This window comes from Crinia signifera, chromosome 3, assembly GCF_055691185.1.
Source record: "Crinia signifera chromosome 3, ASM5569118v1, whole genome shotgun sequence".
NCBI classification, from domain to species: domain Eukaryota; kingdom Metazoa; phylum Chordata; class Amphibia; order Anura; family Myobatrachidae; genus Crinia; species Crinia signifera.
This window is the reverse complement of record NC_139219.1, coordinates 323113702-323135234: the sequence shown is the minus strand read 5'-3', so window position 1 is coordinate 323135234 and position 21533 is coordinate 323113702. Positions and strand designations below refer to the sequence as shown.

The 21533-nt window shown below is 47.7% G+C and overlaps 1 protein-coding gene across 2 annotated transcripts in view; it reads left to right on the top strand.

Annotated features, from left to right (window-relative positions):
* MSRA (methionine sulfoxide reductase A) overlaps nucleotides 1-20372 on the top strand; it is a 213735-nt gene extending 193363 nt beyond the window's left edge. For both annotated transcript variants that reach the window (XM_083178784.1, XM_083178785.1), the window contains one exon: nucleotides 20000-20372. In XM_083178784.1, the coding sequence (XP_083034910.1) occupies nucleotides 20000-20161 (162 nt within the window). In that variant the 3' untranslated portion in view covers nucleotides 20162-20372. The remainder of the gene's footprint in view (nucleotides 1-19999) is intronic.
* Nucleotides 20373-21533: the final 1161 nt, after the last annotated feature.

Sequence of the window (21533 nt, the reverse complement as noted above, 5' to 3'; positions counted from 1 at the left end):
AGAGGATGCCAGAAAGGTAACATTGTGTAGTATGGATCAGGGTGTCTCTGCTTATAATGATATTCCTACAGCAGCTGGTAATGTGGGCTCTGCAGCAGCTCAGCATGGTAGTGACTTTTGTACATTATGTGTATGGGATGGGTTAACAGACAAGGCTGTGAAGACTGTTTCTAACATTGTACAGACTTCTGCTTCTCACAGTGACTTAGTGCAGCCTTGTAACACGGCACAAGGGATGCCTATCTTGGACAGAAACATTTTATCTGAGGGGGGTAGGGAAGTGATTCAGGCTGTGTATGGCCAGTTGGATGCTCCAGCCAGGTTAAAAGCTGCAGCTGAATTAATCAGCAGTGAGAAAAAGAGACTTGAAGCCAGAAATGTAGTAAATGTGTCTAATGCTGCAAATAATAAGACTGATGAAGTAAATAAGAAAATTGTCCCAGGCACAAGGTCTTATGCTAGTTTGGTAAATATGAATGTACCCCCAACAGCAGTTACTTCTGGCCAAATGACTAAGAGGAGAAATCTTTTGCAATTTAAATGGGCAGGGACAGGTGAAGTCCCAACTAAAGAAGTCTTTTTAGAGATGATTTTCAGCCTGGGCTTCCATGCTTCAGATCTGTATGCCTGTATCCATCCAGTCAAAACACCTGACTTTGATGTAAGTTTCCTTTCCTATCAGGGCTTACAGGCTTTTTGGACAAAGTGGCAGGCATGCAGATCCCAGGCACCATATAGTAACTATAGAACTAATTTGGTTACAAAGCAGGATAAGGTTAAAATAACAATATTAGTCAGAAATGAGTCCATTCCTGCCCAGGATATTTTGTTTTGGTTGTCCAGATTCTGCACAGTGCAATCTAATTTAATAAAGGTTGGTTTCACAATGGGAGTCTGGGGAGGTGCGTGGTCGGCTATGGTTCAGTTAAAAAGTACGGATAAAGGTTTCTTGCATATACCATCTGCGGCCTATATTGGCAGAGACCGCGTCCAGTGCTTTTATGCTGGGCAGCCACGCACCTGCTTTAGATGTGGAGACTTCCGCCACTTGAGTAGTGATTGTAATGTCACCAAATGCACACTCTGTGGGAAAATTGGGCACATCTCAAGAGACTGTAATGATGTTAAATGTAACCTTTGTGGGGAGGACGGCCACCCTTACAGTCGATGTCCATGGGCAAGCCATAATATGGAGAGTGAGCGAGAACAGAGGGAGGAAGCTGTCAGGAAAGAGAAGGAGGGTCCAGTCAAAGAAATTGTCTTTGTAGGTGTGAAAACCAGGGCGGCTAATGTTGGGGAAAAGAAAGATAAATTTCAAAAAGAAAATAAAGGGAAGAGGAAAAAGGATGACAGTGAAAAATTAGTCCTCTCTAATAGATTTGATGTATTTTCTACTGATGAAGAACAGGAGGGGGAGGTTCTAAAAAAGGGTAAAGAGTTAGTTTTTGTCCCCAAGGTTAGTAAGAAGAAAGCAAAGCAGGGTAAGAGAAGGAAACCAGTGGAGAATGAGGAGAGTAGTGGAGAAGAGGGATTAGAGTGGGATCCGGTAGGCACAGAATTAGGGGTTGAGGAGGTAGCTGGAAATTCTGAGATAGATGGTACAGGCTGCCCTACTCAAGAGATGGTAATAGAGGAGACACAACAGGTAGAGGAAGATGAGGAAAAAATTGAAATGGATTCGTCAAATTCAGTAATTGCACCGAGTGGGGTAGCTGCAAAAGACCTATTGAGAGTTCCAGGTTTACCTCCTAGGTCAGAGAGTAAACCACCAGATCCTGGACCCTCACAAAGTAAGGGTGGTCTGACCCAGAAGTCAGGCAGTGATGGCATGCTGGGTGCCATTGGGGAGGGGGAAACCTCTCTCAAAGGGAAAGGTTCTAGAAGATCTAGGTCTTCAAATAGGGTGTCTGGGAAGAATGTAAATGAAAAGTGAGCAAGGTCCTGCTTTTATAACCCAATGAAACATGGATCCCCAACCCATACGATGTGCCACCATTAATGTGGCTTCCGTAGTCTCTGAACGTGTTTGTTTTATGGCCTTTGATTTTTTCAATACGGTTGAGATTGATTTTTTGTTTTTGCAAGAGACCAGAATTAGTAAGTTGAACATCCTCCACAAGGCAAAGAGGGAGTGGAAGCGCGGGCCTTCTTACTGGTCTCTTGCGGCCGAGCCGTACAGTGGGGTGGCAGTGCTTTTTACTGGTATGGTAACCGTGCACAGGGTTATAGAATTACAGGCAGGTAGGTGTATGATTTTAGATGTCAATCTGAGGGGACATGACCTGAGGCTCATTAATATCTATGGACCACAGTCAAAATGGGACAGGAAATGTCTCTTCAGTGAGATAAAACCGTTCTTTTTTACGGCTCAGCAGATTGTCTTTGGTGGTGATTTCAACACCGTTATTAGGCCAAAAGACAGGGGAGGTTCAAAGACAGCCCTGGGCTATGATTCTAATTTTTTAGTTAGCATGGTTAGACAGGCAGGTCTGGTAGATGTGCACGTTCGCCATTCTCCAGACCTCACGGGTTACACTTTCTTTAGTGGTAATCGTAGGTCTAGAATAGATAGGTTTTTTGTTAAGGAGACTTCGAAAACTTTGCCTCCAGAGGTAAGTAGAGTTCTCTGATCACAATTTTCTCTCTGTCATTTTGAATGCTTCAGAAGCTACTCAAAAGGGGCGGGGCCTATGGCGATTGAATTCTGAGCTCCTAAAAGAGGAAAAGGTTAGACAATCCCTTAGAGACTTCTTTCAATCTCAGGAAACACTTTTGGAGGCTGGATGGAGTAGATCTGAGTGGTGGGAAGAGATTAAAAAGAGAATTCGGAGATTCTTCAAGAGGTTGGTAGCTAAAAAGAACTTGATAAAGAGAAATATCTACCAGAGTTTGAGAAGGAAATTAGATTTCTTGATTTCTGAGGGTGGAGATAGTGGGGAAATCTCCCGAGTGAAGGCTCAGATGAGGGAATATCAGTATAACCGTCTGGATTCTTTGATTTTGGAAAGGGATTTTGGCAAATACCACTCGCCTGATCCTTACCAGAATTGCGGAAGATCAGTCGAGATGAAGGAGGTGAGGGGTCTTTTTGACAAACAGGGTGTTCTTCGTGAGGATAAGGAAGGCATCTTGGGAGTCATTAGATCTTATTACTCCGATCTTTTGTCTGAGCAGCCACTTATCAGAGAGAGGATGGAAACATTTCTGAGGGAGACACCTGGACTTTGTAATCCAGATGCCTCGATTGAAACCTTGGGTAGGAGTGAGACAGCAGAGGAAGTTAAGATGGCGATTGATAAGTTGAGTTGTAAGAAATCCCCAGGCCCAGATGGTTTAACATCTGAGTTTTATAAAGTATTTGCTGACCTCTTGATTCCTCGCCTTGTAGAAGTATATAATGAGTGCCTGGGTGGGGGAATCCTCCCTCCTTCTATGAGGATATCTGCCCTCATATTACTGTCCAAGGGGAAGGACCCATCTCGTATTGAGAACTGGCGCCCCATCGCACTTCTCAATACAGATAGAAAGATTTTGGCAAAAGTACTTTTCAACAGGTTGTCAGAATTTTCAGAACACCTGCTTTCCCCATCCCAGCACTGTACTGTGAAGGGTCGAAGCACATTTAGTGCTGTCCTTGGTGTCCGGGAGGCCATAGAACGGTGCCGTGCTGAGAAATGGGGAAAATACTTGCTGGCGTTGGATCAGTCTAAGGCTTTTGACCGAGTAAATCATGAGTACCTATGGGCCCTACTTGAAAGGTATGGTTTTCCAGTCAGGGTGGTCTATTGGCTCAGAACATTATACAGTCAGGCCGAGAGCTTCCCACTTGTAAACAGTTGGGTGGGCCCTGCTTTTGAGGTGAGCTCTGGAGTTCGTCAGGGATGTCCCCTGAGCCCTCTCCTGTATGTATTCGCGATTGACCCCTTCATACGAAGGGTAGAAAACGGTACGGTGGGAGGGGTGCAGCTGGGCCCAGAGTTCCCTTTTAAAGTGGTGGCTTACGCAGATGATGTCACAGTGGTTCTGTCATCAGTGGCAGAGGCACGTGATATGGAAGAGCTCATCTGTGAATACTCTATAGCCTCATGCTCTAGGGTAAACCAAGAGAAGTGTGAAGCTTTCTGGATGGGGGAGGAAGGAGAAGAATTTTCCCTTCCGGACAGCCTCCCCCGGCCCAGTCCTCAGATAAAGATTCTAGGTATTTGTTTTGACCATGGTGATTATGCCACTCTAAATTGGGTGAAGTGTCTGGAGAATGCTGCCAAGAAAGTGGAGTGCTGGAAGAGGTGTAAATTCTCTTTCAGGGAAAGGGTGGACTTGTGCAAAACTTACCTGATCCCGTTATTTCTATATGTCAGCTATGTGTGTTTTTTGCCTCAATCTTTATGGGCCAGGTTGAACTCCTTGTTTTTCCTTTTATTTTGGGGAAACAGGATGAACCTAATCAAGAGAGGTATTACTTACAAGTCGAGGAAAGACGGAGGGGCTGGCATGATCAACCCTGTCGTCTTTTTTGTTACAACCTTTTTAAAACTTAATCTTGGGAGTTTATTGTTAGAAACTCCTCCTCGATGGGTAAGTGGATTTGAAGTCTGGGTGTCCCCCTTCCTCAGACTTTGGTTAGGTGGTGGCCAAGTGAAGAATCTTCAAATTCGGAGAGGGTATCTTCCGATCTACGTTATCCAGAGCTTGAAGGTGACAAAGCGTTGGGGTCTGGAAGTGGGGGAAGTACAAAACCTTTCCAGGAAGGAGTTGGGGGACAGGATTTTGCGAACCCACTTTCATGTTCCGTTGTCACTAAGGGATTGCCCGAGTGATGTCGCTTCAGCTGGATTGGCTCTCATAAATTCAGAGAGAATACCGCCGAAGTTTAGAGACATTGCTTGGCTTTCTTTCCATGGGAAGCTTTACGTGAAGGGGAACATGATGTGGAGAAATGCCAATGATCGTGGTTGTCCACGGGAGGAGTGTCTAGGGGAGGTGGAGACGATGGACCATTTCTTGATCAAGTGCCCCTTTAATGTGAATGTTTACAAGAGAGTTTCAGGAGCTTTGAGTATCCCGTGCCTTTCGGGGCTTAGTTACCCAGAGTGGGCTTATGGAGCATTCAGAAGATATGGTGTATTTAATTTGACCACAATTTATTTAGTCAGTTTAGTAGTTAGATACCACACATGGATGGCACGGTGTCAGGTTTCCCTAAAAGATAAAATCCTTCCTTGTGAAGTGGTGGTGGATTTGATTCTGCACGAGGTGGAGAGGATGATGGATCTAGACCGGAAAAGGGTAGATGCTGTTAGGTGGTCCAATTGGTGGGGCCGCCTGAAACCCCCTTGAGTGGGTGGCAGATATCCTTTTCCAGGTTTAGCTGGAACTTTCTATCTTTTCACATCCTGTAGATTTTGGTAATAAGGGTTTTTTAATGGAACAGGTTTTGCATAGATCTAAAAAGCCTTGCTCAGTTTTCCTTTGCAATATTGGGATGAAGTAGTTATAAAGTTAATATTCATGTGTATATATTTCTCTATTGATATTTTGCTTATTAGGCAGATGTATCCTTTGATATTGCGGTTTGCATTCATTTATGTTATGTATTAAGATTTCATTTGTAAAATACTATTTATTTATTTATTTATTTATTGTGATATATTGTAAATATTGTAAAATTTGTTGCAAGTTTTAACCCCTTCACGACATTTGACGTATATATACGTCATGGTCGGGAAGTACTTCCCGACACATGACGTATATATACGTCATGACTTCTAACTGTCACTGCGTCTAGAGACGCAGTGACAGTTAGGTGATGTCTGCTGTCCCTGACAGCAGACATCCCCCCTCGCCGCCCAGGGGGGGCAGGGGTGCCCCCCCCGGTCGGCGATCGCTGTGATTGGCTGTTCAAATCTGAACAGCCATTCACAGCGTTTCCTGTGTTACCGGCGGCTAAGCCGCTCGGTAACACAGGGATTCACTGGTGATCGGTGCTGTCAAGTACAGCACCGATCACCACCGATGTGCAGCCCCCCCTCGAACCCGCCGGGCACTCACCCGGCAGCAGCAGCAGCTCCCCCGGCTCCCCCGGAGCGTCTGGAGCGCACGCAGCGCTGCCCTCCTCCCCCCTCCCCCCCGCAGCAGCAGCAGCAGCATCAAGCTGCAGAAAAAGTTAAAAATTAAATGTACAGTATGCACTGAAAAAATATATTTATATATATATATATATATATATATATGTGTGTATATATATTTGTATATATATATATATATATATACACATATATATATATATATATGTGTGTGTGTGTGTGTGTGTATATACCGCACCGATTACCACCGATCGCCAGCCCCCCCCCCCCTCCCACCCGGCAGCCCCCCTCCCTCCCACCCACCCGGCTGCCGCAGCACCAGCACCCCTCCCACCCCCCCGCCAGCCGCAGCGCCAGCCCCCCTCCCAAAGCTGGTGACTAAAATGGGGTCACTTGTGGGGGGGTTCCACTGTATTGGTGCTTCGGGGGTCTTGCTAATGCGACATAGCACCCACCATTCATTCCACCACCAAAAATCACTCCTTCCCTTCTGAGTCCTGCCATGCACCCAACTGGTATTTTTTGGTCACACGTGAGGCATTGCCGTACTCGGGAGAAATTGGGGCACAGATTTTGGGGTGCTTTGTCTCCTTCATTCCTTGTGAAAATAAAAAATTTTGAGCCAGAACTGCATTTTTCTGTAAAAAATTACATTTTTTTACACAAAAATGCAGATCTGGCTCAAAATTTTTCATTTTCACAAGGAATGAAGGAGACAAAGCACCCCAAAATCTGTGCCCCAATTTCTCCCGAGTACGGCAATGCCTCACATGTGACCAAAAAATACCAGTTGGGTGCATGGCAGGACTCAGAAGGGAAGGAGTGTTTTTTGGATTTTGCAGCACAGATTTTGGTGGAAGGAATGGTGGGTGCTATGTTGCACCAATACAGTGGAACCCCCCCACAAGTCACCCCATTTTGCAAAGTACACCCCTCAGGGAATTCATCTAGGGGTATAGTGTACATTTCAAACCCCCAGGGGTTTCACCAATTTTGATACAACTGGGCAGTGAAAATGAAAAATTACATTTTTTTACACAAAAATGCAGATCTGGCTCAAAATTTTTCATTTTCACAAGGAATGAAGGAGACAAAGCACCCCAAAATCTGTGCCACAATTTCTCCCGAGTACGGCAATGCCTCATGTGTGACCAAAAAATACCAGTTGGGTGCATGGCAGGACTCAGAAGGGAAGGAGTGATTTTTGGATTTTGCAGCACAGATTCTGGTTGAATGACCCCCGAAACACCCATACAGTGGAACCCCCCCACAAGTGACCCCATTTTGCAAACTACACCCTTCAGGGAATTCATCAAGGGGTATAGTGTACATTTCAAACCCCCCGGGGTTTCACCAATTTTGATACAACTGAGCTGTGAAAATGAAAAATTTATTTTTTTCATTTTCACTGCCCAGTTGTACCACAATTGGTGAAACCCCTGGGGGTTTGAAATGTACACTATACCCCTAGATGAATTCCCTGAAGGGTGTAGTTTGCAAAATGGGGTCACTTGTGGGGGGGTACCTAACTTTTAGCATCTTATGGTGCCTAGAAACCTACATGGTGCCTAAAAAATAATCTCATAAAAAGGAGGCTCCAAAATCAAGTAGGTGCTCCTTCTATTATGAAGCCTGTGGTTTGGTCACCGTGCACACTAGGGCCACATATAGGATATTTATGAAAACCAAAGAATTGGGGGAATCAATTTTTAGTCACATTTCTCTAGTAAAATCTACTGTGTTCCTTAGAAAAATGTATTAAAATTGCAAATCTGCAAAAAAAATGAAATTTTGAAATTTCACCTACACTTTCTTTTAATTCCTGTGAAACACCTAAAGGGTTAACAAACTTCCAAAATGCTGTTTTGAATACTGTGAGGGGTGCAGTTTTTGAAATGGCATCATTTATGGGGGTGTCTCACATACAAGTCACTCAAAGTCACATCATAACTGACCTGGTTGAGGTTGAAATAATGATGGCAACATAAAGTAGACATATGGTCTATGTTAGTTATTCACTATTTGGAGTGGTAAGATTATTTGTCTCACAAGCAGAAAATTTAACATTTTGCAAATCGCAAAATTTTCCATTTTTTTACGACATTTTGGTATTTTTCACAAAAAAACACAGACTGTATCGACGAAAATTTACCACTAACTTGAAGTACAATGTGTCACGAGAAAACAATCTCAAAATCACTGGGATAAGTAAAAGCAAAAAAAAGTTATCCCCACTTAAGTGATACATGCCAGATTTGAAAAAAAGGGCTCTGTCAGGAAGGCAAAAACTGGCTCTGTCATGAAGGGGTTAATAAATGGGAGAATTCCCTCTCAGCTCTGAGCCCCATAGCAGCTGCACCCCCTGAACCTATGGTAGCTGCACCCCTGTATATATCATGTAGCTGTGACAACTGACAGTTCACTGAAACAAGCAGCAGGTGGCAGAGAGTCAGGTTTAGGTGCGATTGGGCCTGATGTATGAAAGTGCGCTATGGGGGAGAAGGGGAATCAGTGCACGTTATGTAAACTGATACCGATTCTCCCCCATGTAAGAAGGAGCTGGGGTGCGCTAGATGACAGGGGCGCTATGCTAGGCTATGCGCCCTGTTCATATCGGCGCTGCTATCTAAATGATGCAGGGCAAATGTATGAACAGTCAGCAGTGCTGACCGCTCCCTGCCGCTGTCCGCTTGGATAGCTGCAGGGTGGTGAGGCCCTATCCCCGCCGCAGGGACAGCGCTGCCGGCTCCAGGCTGCACTGAAGATCTCATGTGAGTAGCGACTGGGTTGCTGAGCTAATGAGTCTTGGGAGCAAAATTGATGCTTTATGGAGAGTCTAATAGGGAGAGAGTTCCAGAGGTAGGAATTCTCAACTGGGGTCACAACGCCGCATAGGAGAGGAAAGTAGAATGTAATAAGTAATACAGAACTCATGGTCACTATAACACAGCTGTAAGGTTATCTGTCCTTAGTAAAAGCCCTTTACCCCCAGTTGCAGATAAGATGGATCCCGTATGTACCTAATTACACGCCGTGCCATCACTATAATAAATAGCAGAACCTTATTACACGCCGTGCCATCACTATAATATATAACAGAACCTTATTACACGCCGTGCCATCACTATAATATATAACAGAACCTTATTACACGCCGTGCCATCACTATAATATATAACAGAACCTTATTACACGGCGTGCCATCACTATAATATATAACAGAACCTTATTACACGCCGTGCCATCACTATAATATATAACAGAACCTTATTACACGCCGTGCCATCACTATAATATATAACAGAACCTTATTACACGCCGTGCCATCACTATAATATATAACAGAACCTTATTACACGGCGTGCCATCACTATAATATATAACAGAACCTTATTACACGCCGTGCCATCACTATAATATATAACAGAACCTTATTACACGCCGTGCCATCACTATAATATATAACAGAACCTTATTACACGGCGTGCCATCACTATAATATATAACAGAACCTTATTACACGCCGTGCCATCACTATAATATATAACAGAACCTTATTACACGCCGTGCCATCTCTATAATAAGTAACAGAACCTTATTACACGCCGTGCCATCTCTATAATAAATAGCAGAACCTTATTACACGCCGTGCCATCACTATAATATATAACAGAACCTTATTACACGCCGTGCCATCACTATAATATATAACAGAACCTTATTACACACCGTGCCATCATTATAATATATAACAGAACCTTATTACACGCCGTGCCATCACTATAATATATAACAGAACCTTATTACACGCCGTGCCATCACTATAATATATAACAGAACCTTATTACACGCCGTGCCATCACTATAATATATAACAGAACCTTATTACACGCCGTGCCATCACTATAATATATAACAGAACCTTATTACACGCCGTGCCATCACTATAATAAATAGCAGAACCTTATTACACGCCGTGCCATCACTATAATATATAACAGAACCTTATTACACGCCGTGCCATCACTATAATATATAACAGAACCTTATTACACGCCGTGCCATCACTATAATATATAACAGAACCTTATTACACGCCGTGCCATCACTATAATATATAACAGAACCTTATTACACGCCGTGCCATCACTATAATATATAACAGAACCTTATTACACGCCGTGCCATCTCTATAATAAATAGCAGAACCTTATTACACGCCGTGCCATCACTATAATATATAACAGAACCTTATTACACGCCGTGCCATCACTATAATATATAACAGAACCTTATTACACGCCGTGCCATCACTATAATATATAACAGAACCTTATTACACGCCGTGCCATCACTATAATATATAACAGAACCTTATTACACGCCGTGCCATCACTATAATATATAACAGAACCTTATTACACGCCGTGCCATCACTATAATATATAACAGAACCTTATTACACGCCGTGCCATCACTATAATATATAACAGAACCTTATTACACGCCGTGCCATCACTATAATATATAACAGAACCTTATTACACGCCGTGCCATCTCTATAATAAATAGCAGAACCTTATTACACGCCGTGCCATCACTATAATATATAACAGAACCTTATTACACGCCGTGCCATCACTATAATATATAACAGAACCTTATTACACACCGTGCCATCACTATAATATATAACAGAACCTTATTACACGCCGTGCCATCACTATAATATATAACAGAACCTTATTACACGCCGTGCCATCACTATAATATATAACAGAACCTTATTACACACAGTGCCATCACTATAATATATAACAGAACCTTATTACACGCCGTGCCATCACTATAATATATAACAGAACCTTATTACACGCCGTGCCATCTCTATAATAAATAGCAGAACCTTATTACACGCCGTGCCATCACTATAATATATAACAGAACCTTATTACACGCCGTGCCATCACTATAATATATAACAGAACCTTATTACACGCCGTGCCATCACTATAATATATAACAGAACCTTATTACACGCCGTGCCATCTCTATAATATATAACAGAACCTTATTACACACCGTGCCATCACTATAATAAATAGCAGAACCTTATTACACGCCGTGCCATCACTATAATAAATAACAGAACCTTATTACACGCCGTGCCATCACTATAATAAATAACAGAACCTTATTACATGCCGTGCCATCACTATAATATATAACAGAACCTTATTACACGCCGTGCCATCACTATAATAAATAGCAGAACCTTATTACACGCCGTGCCATCTCTATAATAAATAACAGAACCTTATTACACGCCGTGCCATCACTATAATAAATAGCAGAATACATTTTCTGACTCTTATTTTCCGGTTCCTTATCTCCACCTGGTAAATGCCTTGTTGTGTCATCTTTTTTTAACGAGTGATCTATATTTCAAGAAATAAGCAATTTATCTGCCCGGCAGCACTTGGTAGCTATGGCATCTGGCTGTGGAATCCGTGCCAAGCGGCTGCTGATATAAAGCTGGCACAGAGACCCGTCAGATGGCATACTGGGGAATGTATGTTGTGTACGGAGGGCGCTTGCAGTATACAGATCATTCCAGGTTGGCCTTGAAAATGTCCATAATGTGCGTCCGATCTCCCCAGTCATATGGCCTCACTTCTCACCATGATGGCACTATCAGGGCATGATGCCACACGCCGTGTACCCATGGCTTACCTCAGCACCATAATGCCACAGTAAGCTACATGGGGACTTTATTGTGCTACATACTGCATATACACCTAGCGTCTATACACCATCCAATGCCAGATTCACAGTGCAACAGTACCAACTTTATTATTACGTGTTAGCTGGACAGTCTCATCCTAGTCAGAGGCAACTGCTGCTGCATATATGGCTGGTCGGTCACCTGCAGATTTATACAGATGCCTATACTGAGCCTGTCCGTGGTGTGCAGCTGTGCGCCTGACTGTGCGCGGACTGAGACGCCTGCTGTTAGCGTCGGGACAATTAATCGCACATCCCTATGTGTTGGCTCCTATGGGGTCTATTCATGTACAGTACATAAGGAAACATGTATTGATATGATTCTATGCGATATATAGCTGTGGTAAGTAGCATTTCATGTATACACACTTTTCCAGCGACGCAGTATCTCCACCAGCCCAGTCTTCTCCTGAGGTCCCCCTCTGCAGGGCAGGTCCCTCTGCATCACATTCCTGATGCCGGACGTCTCATTCCCGTTCACTGCCTCCGCACCCGCGTAGTACGACTTTGACGTAAGCACAGAAGAAGCACCTGCAGCTCCACAATATCTGACATTGCCGCTGCATCTGACTCCGTATTCACCCCCTCCGCTGTGTTCTTTGTCCACATCTCCGCCACCTAACTTTAATGACCCTAAAATAAAAATTATTCTCAAAAAAAAAAAATCTGATGCTGTAAGTTGTCTTGTTTCAAAATTGTTTTTATTGTAATCCTACTACATTTCATTATTGTATACAGCACATCTCTGTTACCCAATACAATACCCTCTGGCCTCCATACATTACTGTGGCTTCTCCGAGGGGACACATTGCAGCCCCCCCATGAACCGCCCGGGGAGCAGGGCTGTATGCAATATATCTCAAGCCGTCTTTTTGCTTGCGATCCCAACCTAGGCTCCGGCCCCAATAGATCCTTAGTACAGCACTAGTGAACTAGGGGATCCGATCTGATGTGAACAAGACCGCAGATCGGATCGGAGATTAAACATAACCGATTTGCCAGTTTTCATCCTCTTTATCGGCCTTTTGCGTCGGAATCGGATGAAATTGGGCAAATAAGGACAAGTTTATGGCCAATTTAAGAATCAAGGTGTAAAAGAGAACATGCACCTTCTCCTGGTATGACCGGCAGAGATCATCTCTACGTGTCCTGGGATATTGCTGTCTTATAGTGTAAAGGCTGTCTGCCGACAAGAGGAACATCACAGATTATACATGTAATCGCTTCGTTACACTAATTAATATTTTGCATATATTCCACCATGCCCCAAGCCGCTGATCAGGTGCAGGAGTCATTCGAAAGTGCTTCTTATCAGCTGCTAGAGCCTGGGCGATGCATGACCTCGTCTACGCGGGCAGAACGGGTCATCTGAGGCTATACTGTACTTCGTATGGCAGCGTTAGGTAAATGGTGAGCTGGGCAGAGATACGCGGCGCTGCCATCTGCCGCCCCATCTGTTACACTTTCTAGGCACAGTCTGATCAGCCCAGAGGGGTGTGGAATCCAAGTGCTGCCAGAACCCCCTCCAGTAAGGCAGGGGCTCTTCTGTGATGGGTGCCAGGGAGGAGAACATGGGACAGTTACCAGCCAGAGCGGCACATTGCCACACAGACACTACACCACAGCAAATGCTGTACCCCCCAAACCCAAACACCCATCAATTAATACTAATTAGCTAGTACGTACTGGTCAGGTGAACCAGGGCAATATTTACTGTGAATTTCCGCTTTTTAAATATATCTGGTAAATTTCTTATTATAAAAAAAACTTTTTAGTGAGCGGAGTTTATTTATGCATCTTTATACAGTATGGTTCCTTTAACCACAGTACATTGTAATAAGTAATTTGGTTCTCTTTGGTGGCATGCTATACTTACAGTGCGCACATTTTTTTATTTAATTTATATATATGTATATATAATATACTAGGTGATTCATCGCGCCCTACGGGCGCTCTTCACACCGGCGTAAGGGGCTACGCCCCTTAATTTGTGAACATTTGTATTGTGAGAAATATGGTTAGAATTGTATGAAAGATGCCCTGTATTGCAGCTTCTGGCAGTGGGTGAGGGTCCAGCGTGGCAGCACAGGAGTACCGGACGGTGGCCCTGAGTCAGTGTCTCCTCCTACTGGGTGGGAGTTAGGGTGCATGAGAGCAGGAGGCTGGGATATGAGGCATGATAGGGGTATGTGGGCAACACAGCGTCAGCGATTACCCAGTGGTGGAAGTTACGGTTCAGGAGAGCAGGAAGCTGGGTAGTGATAGGGGTGTGTGGGCATACGGGGGACTAAAGAGGGTGGTGGACACTGTGCAGCTTCTGCCAGTGGGTGAGGGTCCAGCGTGGCAGCACAGAAATACAGGAGTCAGTGTCTCCTCCGACTGGGTGGGAGTTAGGGTGCATGAGAGCAGGAGGCTGGGCGGTAAACCATGATAGGGGAATGTGGGCAACACAGGGTGAGCGGGTCTCCACTGGCGGAAGTTACGGGGCAGGAGAACAGGAGGCAGGGCAGTGTCCTCCCACATTGATGGCAAAAGTATTCAACATCGGCCATAAACCATCGATTATTTGAAAATCATTGATGGTCGATGGGCATCCCTAGAACTGGAGGAGGGTGGGGGACAGTATGCAGCTCCCGGCAGTGGGTGAGCGTCTCCTCCCACTGGGAGGGAGTGAGCGTGCATGAGAGCAGGAGGCTGTATAATAGTGGTATGTGGGCAAGACATTGATAAAAGTTGTGGCGCTGGTGCAGAGGGCAGTGGGGAAACCTGCAGTGCGGCAGCCAGGGCCGGATTTCCCACCTAGGGGCGGTACGTGAAATGCGGGAGCGGGGTCCGCGGTGGTCCGCTGGGGGGTGGAATTGCTGGAAGGGGGTCTGGGGGGTCTGCAAATTGCGGGAGGGGGGGTGGTGTGTGGGGATCCGCGGTTAGCGGGAGGGGGCGGGGGTCCGCAAATCGTGGGCGGGGGCACGGGGGGGCTTGAATCGTGGGAAGGGGGGTCCGCAAATTGCGGGAGGGGGGTTGTCGGGGTTAGTGAATTGCGGGAGGGGGGTTGCGGAGGTCCGTGAATTGCGGGAGGGGCGCGTGGGGTGCCGTGAGTCAAGGGGGGGGGTGCGGGGGTCCGTGAATCACGGGAGGGGTTTATGAATCGCGGGGGTCGTGGGGGGGCTGCGAATCGCAGGAGGGGGGGTGTGGGGGGTTGGCGTGAATCAAGGGAGGGTGGGCGCAGGGGGGTGGTGCGGGGGTCCGTGAATCGCGGGAGGGGGCATGAATCGCGGGAGGGGGGGTCGTGGGGGGTTCCGAATCGCAGGAAGGGGGGTATGGGGGGTGCCGTGAATTGCGTGAGGGGGGCATGAATCGCGGGAGGGGGGGTCCCCGAATGTGTGAATTACGGGGCGGTCGCAAATCGCGAGAGGTGCCGAGGGGGCCCGCAAATCGCGGGAGGGGGGCGCTACGGGGGGTTTCGTGAATCGCGGGAGGGGGGGTCGTGGGGGGTTGCGAATCGCAGGAAGGGGGTGCCGTGAATTGCGTGAGGGGGGCATGAATCGCGGGAGGTGGGGTCCCCGAATGTGTGAATTAGGGGGCGGTCGCAAATCGCGAGAAGTGCCGAGGGGGCCCGCAAATCGCGGGAGGGGGGCGCTACGGGGGGTTCCGTGAATCGCGGGAGGGGGCGGTGCGAATTGCAGGAGGGGGGTCGCAAATCACAGTAGGGGGGGGGTGCCGTGAATCGCGGGAGGGGGGGTCGCGGGGGGCCCTTTAAATGCCGGGAGGGGGGGAACCAGGGGTCCCGCGAATCGCGGGAGGGGAGGATGCAGGGGTCCTGCGAATCGCGGAAGGGGGCTCGCGGGAGGGAGGGGTCGCTGGGGTCCCGCGATTTGTGGGAGGGTCGCGGGGGTCCCGCGTTTCGCGGGAGGGGGTGGTTGCGGAGGTCCAGCGAATCGCGGGAGGGGGTGGTCGGGTCTGGGACGGATATTAGACAGCACTTACATCGACAGCCATTACATTGACACCATTAGTTCGACAGCTCAATAGGTCGACATGGTTTTAGGTCGACATACCATTAGGTCGACATGTCATTATGTCGACAGCTCATTAGGTCGACAGCTCATTAGGTCGACATGTTTTTAGGTCGAAACTGCCATTAGGTCGACAGAGTCTATGTCGGCAGTCAAAAGGTCGACATGGGTTTTTTCACTGTTTTTTGGCCGAAATATCGACACAGTCGACATGGACACAGTTTGAAGTGTACCGCAGCCGCTCGCTATGCTTCGGGCACGGTGCCTCGCTGCGCTCGGCACACTATTTTATTCTCCCACCACGCCCTAGTGGATAGTAGGGCATGAAATACCGCCTGTCGGCACATGTCGGCTCAATAAACAGTGAAAATACCCATGTCGACCTTTTGACTGTCGACATAGACACAGTCGACCTAATGGCAGTGGCGACCTAAAAACATGTCGACCTAATGAGCTGTCGACCAAATGAGCTGTCGACCTAATGAGCTGTCGACATAATAACATGTCGACCTAATGGTATGTCGACCTAAAACCATGTCGACCTATTGAGGTGTCGAACTAATGGTGTCGATGTAATGGCTGTCGATGTAAGTGCTGTCTAACAATAGTCCGGATACCGTGGTGGTCGCGGGGGTCCCGCGAATCGCGGGAGGGGGGTCGCGGGGGTCCCGCGAATCGCGGGAGGGGGGGGTTCGCGGGGGTCCCGCGAATCACGGGAGGGGGGGTCGCGGGGGTCCCGCGACTCGCGGGAGGGTGGAAAGCTGGAGTCCCGCGAATCGCGGGAGGGGGGGTGCGGGGTCCCGCGATTGGCGGGAGGGGGGGTCACGGAGGTCCCGCGAATCGCGGGAGGGGGAGTTGCGGGGGTCCCGCGAATCGCGGGAGGGGGGGGTCGCGGGGGTCCCGCGATTCGCGGGAGGGGGGGGTCGCGGGGGTCCCGCGAATCGCGGGAGGGGGGTCGCGGGGGTCCTGGCAGAGGGTAGGGATGTGCAGGAGTAATGGTGGATGGTGGCTGTGGAGTAATGGTGGATGGTGGGCGTGTACTGTAGCCCTGGCTGGGCGGGGGGAGGTGATGTCAAGGGGGTGGAACGTCAGACACATGAAAGTGAAACTGTTTTACACAGGAACGTTCTCCACAGGGGTTGAGTGACAGATCTGGCTAAATATATAAGAGATATACTAGTTAATACGCCTGTCAAAATGACGGCTTCTACAATGTACTTTAACTTTGAGCTGTGACAGTTTTTACTTTCACTTTGAGCTGTGACAGTTTTTAGCCCACAAACTCTCCATATCCAGCAAGATTGAAAGAGATCAGTGTCCCTTTAAAAATATTTCCCTTTCTGTTATGACATCTTTGGTACTTATGTATTAGCCGGGCGCCCATTACGTAGTTTGCGTAGTGGTGTATTGAGAATTCCGATACACCACTATATGCTGGCTACATAACTGGAGCTGTGCTAATACACAATGGTGCATATCCCCACTATCCCCGTCATACCCCCAGTATCCACATGGGCGTGGAGTCAATTTTATAAAGTGTGGCGAGCGCAGCGAGGGGACGCGGATACGCACTTGCCACACTTTATAAAATTAACTCCGCGCCCACGTGGACAATGGGGGTATGACGTGGATAGTGGGGATATGTGTGTTGATAGTGTGTGTGTAGTGCATTATACTTACCTAATGTCCCCGGCACCAGCGTTCCACTCTGCAGCCTCCTCCAGGACACCCCGGCGGCAGCGTTCCCCTCCTCCGGCAGCGTACTCCATGACACCCCGGCGGAGGCAGTGTACACAATTAGCGTAGTGCCGCTGGGGGAGCAGGGAAACCATGTGATGCTCCCCCAGTGGCAGTACGCTGAATTACGGCCAAGATGCGTCTTCCCCCCCCGTACATTGTGTATGGATACACAATGTAGACTATGTGGGAAGAGGGGGGCCTTAGACCGCACACCCTGTAATGAGAGGTGCTACCTTGCTGAGATTGTTAGCTATATGCAAGACAGAGGGGGTTTGCAGGTGCACTATACTCTCATTACTGCTAACATATAATCCTTTTATAATTCAGCCCGCCGTCCGCCCGCTGTAAGTATAAAAGCACATATTTAGCAGGGTGCCCAGCTACGCTGACTACGTCAACTAAGGTACGTTGTCAGCGTAGCGTAGCCGGGCGCCCTGCTAATACATAAGTACCACATCTTTTAACACATAAAGAAGTAATTTGGTCCATCGAGTGGCCTCTAGTGGTCAGTGGCGGTATTTCACCTCATAGCGGTGAGTAGTAGTTAGCCCCTCTCTCTCTATTTATACTGATTGGATGCTTGATTTAGGAATCCATATGCCGTACAATATTAACCAATGCGATTTGCTCACTGTTTTTCAAGTGTGGGCGCATCGGGTGCCGGGCGGGGTCCCGACAGTCATTTACCCGATGTTGGGATCCTGACTGTTAAGACACAAACAGACGGGTTCCCGATGGCCACCGGCTATTCTCCCTCGCGGGGATCCACGCCCCCCATAGAGGGAGAATAGAATAGGTGGCGAGGGCAGCGATCCATAGCGCCCGCAAGGGGCTTTGTAGTGCTCCCCATGCTGTCTGAGTCCGGCCACCCTATACCACACCCGGCGCATCAGCCTACGCTTACTGTACCACGGGCGTGTCAGTCTACCCTTACTGTACCACGGGCTACGCTTACTGTACCATGGGCGTGTCAGCCTGCGCTTATTGTACCACGGGCTACGCTTAATGTACCACGGGCGTGTCAGCCTGCACTTACTGTACCACGGGCGTGTCAGCCTGCACTTACTGTACCACGGGCGTGTCAGCCTGCACTTACTGTACCACAGGCGTGTCAGCCTGCACTTACTGTACCATGGGCGTGTCAGCCTGCACTTACTGTACCACGAGCGTGTCAGCCTGCACTTACTGTACCACGGGCGTGTCAGCCTGCACTTACTGTACAATGGGCGTGTCAGCCTGCGCTTACTGTACCACGGGCTACGCTTACTGTACCATGGGCGTGTCAGCCTACGTTTACTGTACCATGGGCGTGTCCGCCTGCGCTTACTGAACCACGGGCTACGCTTACTGTACCACGGGCATGTCAGCCTGCACTTACTGTACCACGGGCGTGTCAGCCTGCGCTTACTGTACCATGGGCGTGTCAGCCTGCACTTACTGTACCATGGGCGTGTAAGCCTGCACTAACTGTACCATGGGCGTGTCAGCCTGTGCTTACTGTACCACGGGCTACGCTTACTGTACCATGGGCGTGTCAGCCTGCACTTACTGTACCACGGGCGTGTCAGCCTGCACTTACTGTACCACGGGCGTGTCAGCCTGCACTTACTGTACCACGGGCGTGTCAGCCTGCACTTACTGTACCACGGGCGTGTCAGCCTGCACTTACTGTACCACGGGCGTGTCAGCCTGCGCTTACTGTACCACGGGCTACGCTTACTGTACCACGGGCCTGTCAGCCTACGCTTACTGTAGCACGGGCGTGTCAGCCTACACTTACTGTACCACGAGCGTGTCAGCCTACGCTTACTGTACCACGGGCTATGCTTACTGTACCACGGGCCTGTCAGCCTATGCTTACTGTACCACGGGCCTGTCAGCCTATGCTTACTGTACCACGGGCGTGTCAGCCTACGCTTACTGTACCACGGGCGTGTCAGCCTATGCTTACTGTACCACGGGCTATGCTTACTGTACCACGGGCGTGTCAGCCTACGCTTACTGTACCACGGGCGTGTCAGCCTGCACTTACTGTACCATGGGCTACGCTTACTTTACCACGGGCGTGTCAGCCTACGCTTACTGTACCACGGGCTACCCTTACTGTACCACGGGCGTGTCAGCCTACGCTTACTGTACCACGGGCGTGTCAGCCTGCGCTTACTGTACCATGGGCTACGCTTACTGTACCACGGGCGTGTCAGCCTATACTATAGATATGCTAATTCCACCATTACTTTGTATATTCCCGTATGGTTCTCCGACCTCTATGTAGCACTTAAATAAAGCTAATTCTAATAGCCATACTCCATGTATAGACATCTGTGCGTCATATGCATTACAGTGAATCAGCGCTGACTGCCTCCATTTACCTTACAGGAGCTGACCGCCCGAGGACACGGGAATATCACCACCGAGATCCGCCCAGCAGAAGGCTTCTACTATGCAGAGGATTATCACCAGCAGTATCTGAGCAAGAAACCCAATGGCTACTGTGGACTGGGCGGCACCGGGGTCTCCTGCCCAATTGGCCTCAAATAGATCGTTAAGGGCTTCCCAGAATGCTTCACACTCAGCTGATGACCTGGATCCTTCTAATATAGTCCTCTTTATTGTAGTTCCTCCCATATAGACACATTGTACAGTCATCTGCTCCCATATAGACACATTGTACAGTCATCTGCTCCCATATAGACACATTGTACAGTCATCTCCTCCCATATAGACACATTGTACGGTCATCTGCTCCCATATAGACACATAGTACGGTCATCTGCTCCCATATAGACACATAGTACGGTCATCTGCTCCCATATAGACACATAGTACGGTCATCTGCTCCCATATAGACACATTGTACGGTCATCTGCTCCCATATAGACACATTGTACGGTCATCTGCTCCCATATGACACATTGTACGGTCATCTGCTCCCATATAGACACAATGTACGGTCATCTGCTCCCATATAGACACATAGTATACGGTCATCTGCTCCCATATAGACACATTGTACAGTCATCTGCTCCCATATAGACACATAGCACAGTCATCTGCTCCCATATAGACACATTGTACGGTCATCTGCTCCCATATAGACACATAGTACGGTCATCTGCTCCCATATAGACACATTGTACGGTCATCTGCTCCCATATAGACACATTGTACGGTCATCTGCTCCCATATAGACACATAGTACGGTCATCTGCTCCCATATAGACACATAGTACGGTCATCTGCTCCCATATAGACACATAGTACGGTCATCTGCTCCCATATAGACACATAGTACAGTCATCTGCTCCCATATAGACACATAGTACAGTCATCTGCTCCCATATAGACACATAGTACGGTCATCTGCTCCCATATAGACACATAGTACGGTCATCTGCTCCCATATAGACACATAGTACGGTCATCTGCTCCCCATATAGACACATAGTACGGTCATCTGCTCCCATATAGACACATAGTACGTCATCTGCTCCCATATAGACACATTGTACGGTCATCTGCTCCCATATAGAAACATTGTACGGTCATCTGCTCCCATATAGACACATTGTACGGTCATCTGCTCCCATATAGACACATTGTACGGTCATCTGCTCCCATATAGACACATTGTACGGTCATCTGCTCCCATATAGACACATAGTACGGTCATCTGCTCCCATATAGACACATAGTACAGTCATCTGCTCCCATATAGACACATAGTACAGTCATCTGCTCCCATATAGACACATAGTACAGTCATCTGCTTCCCATATAGACACATAGTACAGTCATCTGCTCCCATATAGACACATAGTACAGTCATCTGCTCCCATATAGACACATAGTACAGTCATCTGCTCCCATATAGACACATAGTACAGTCATCTGCTCCCATATAGACACATAG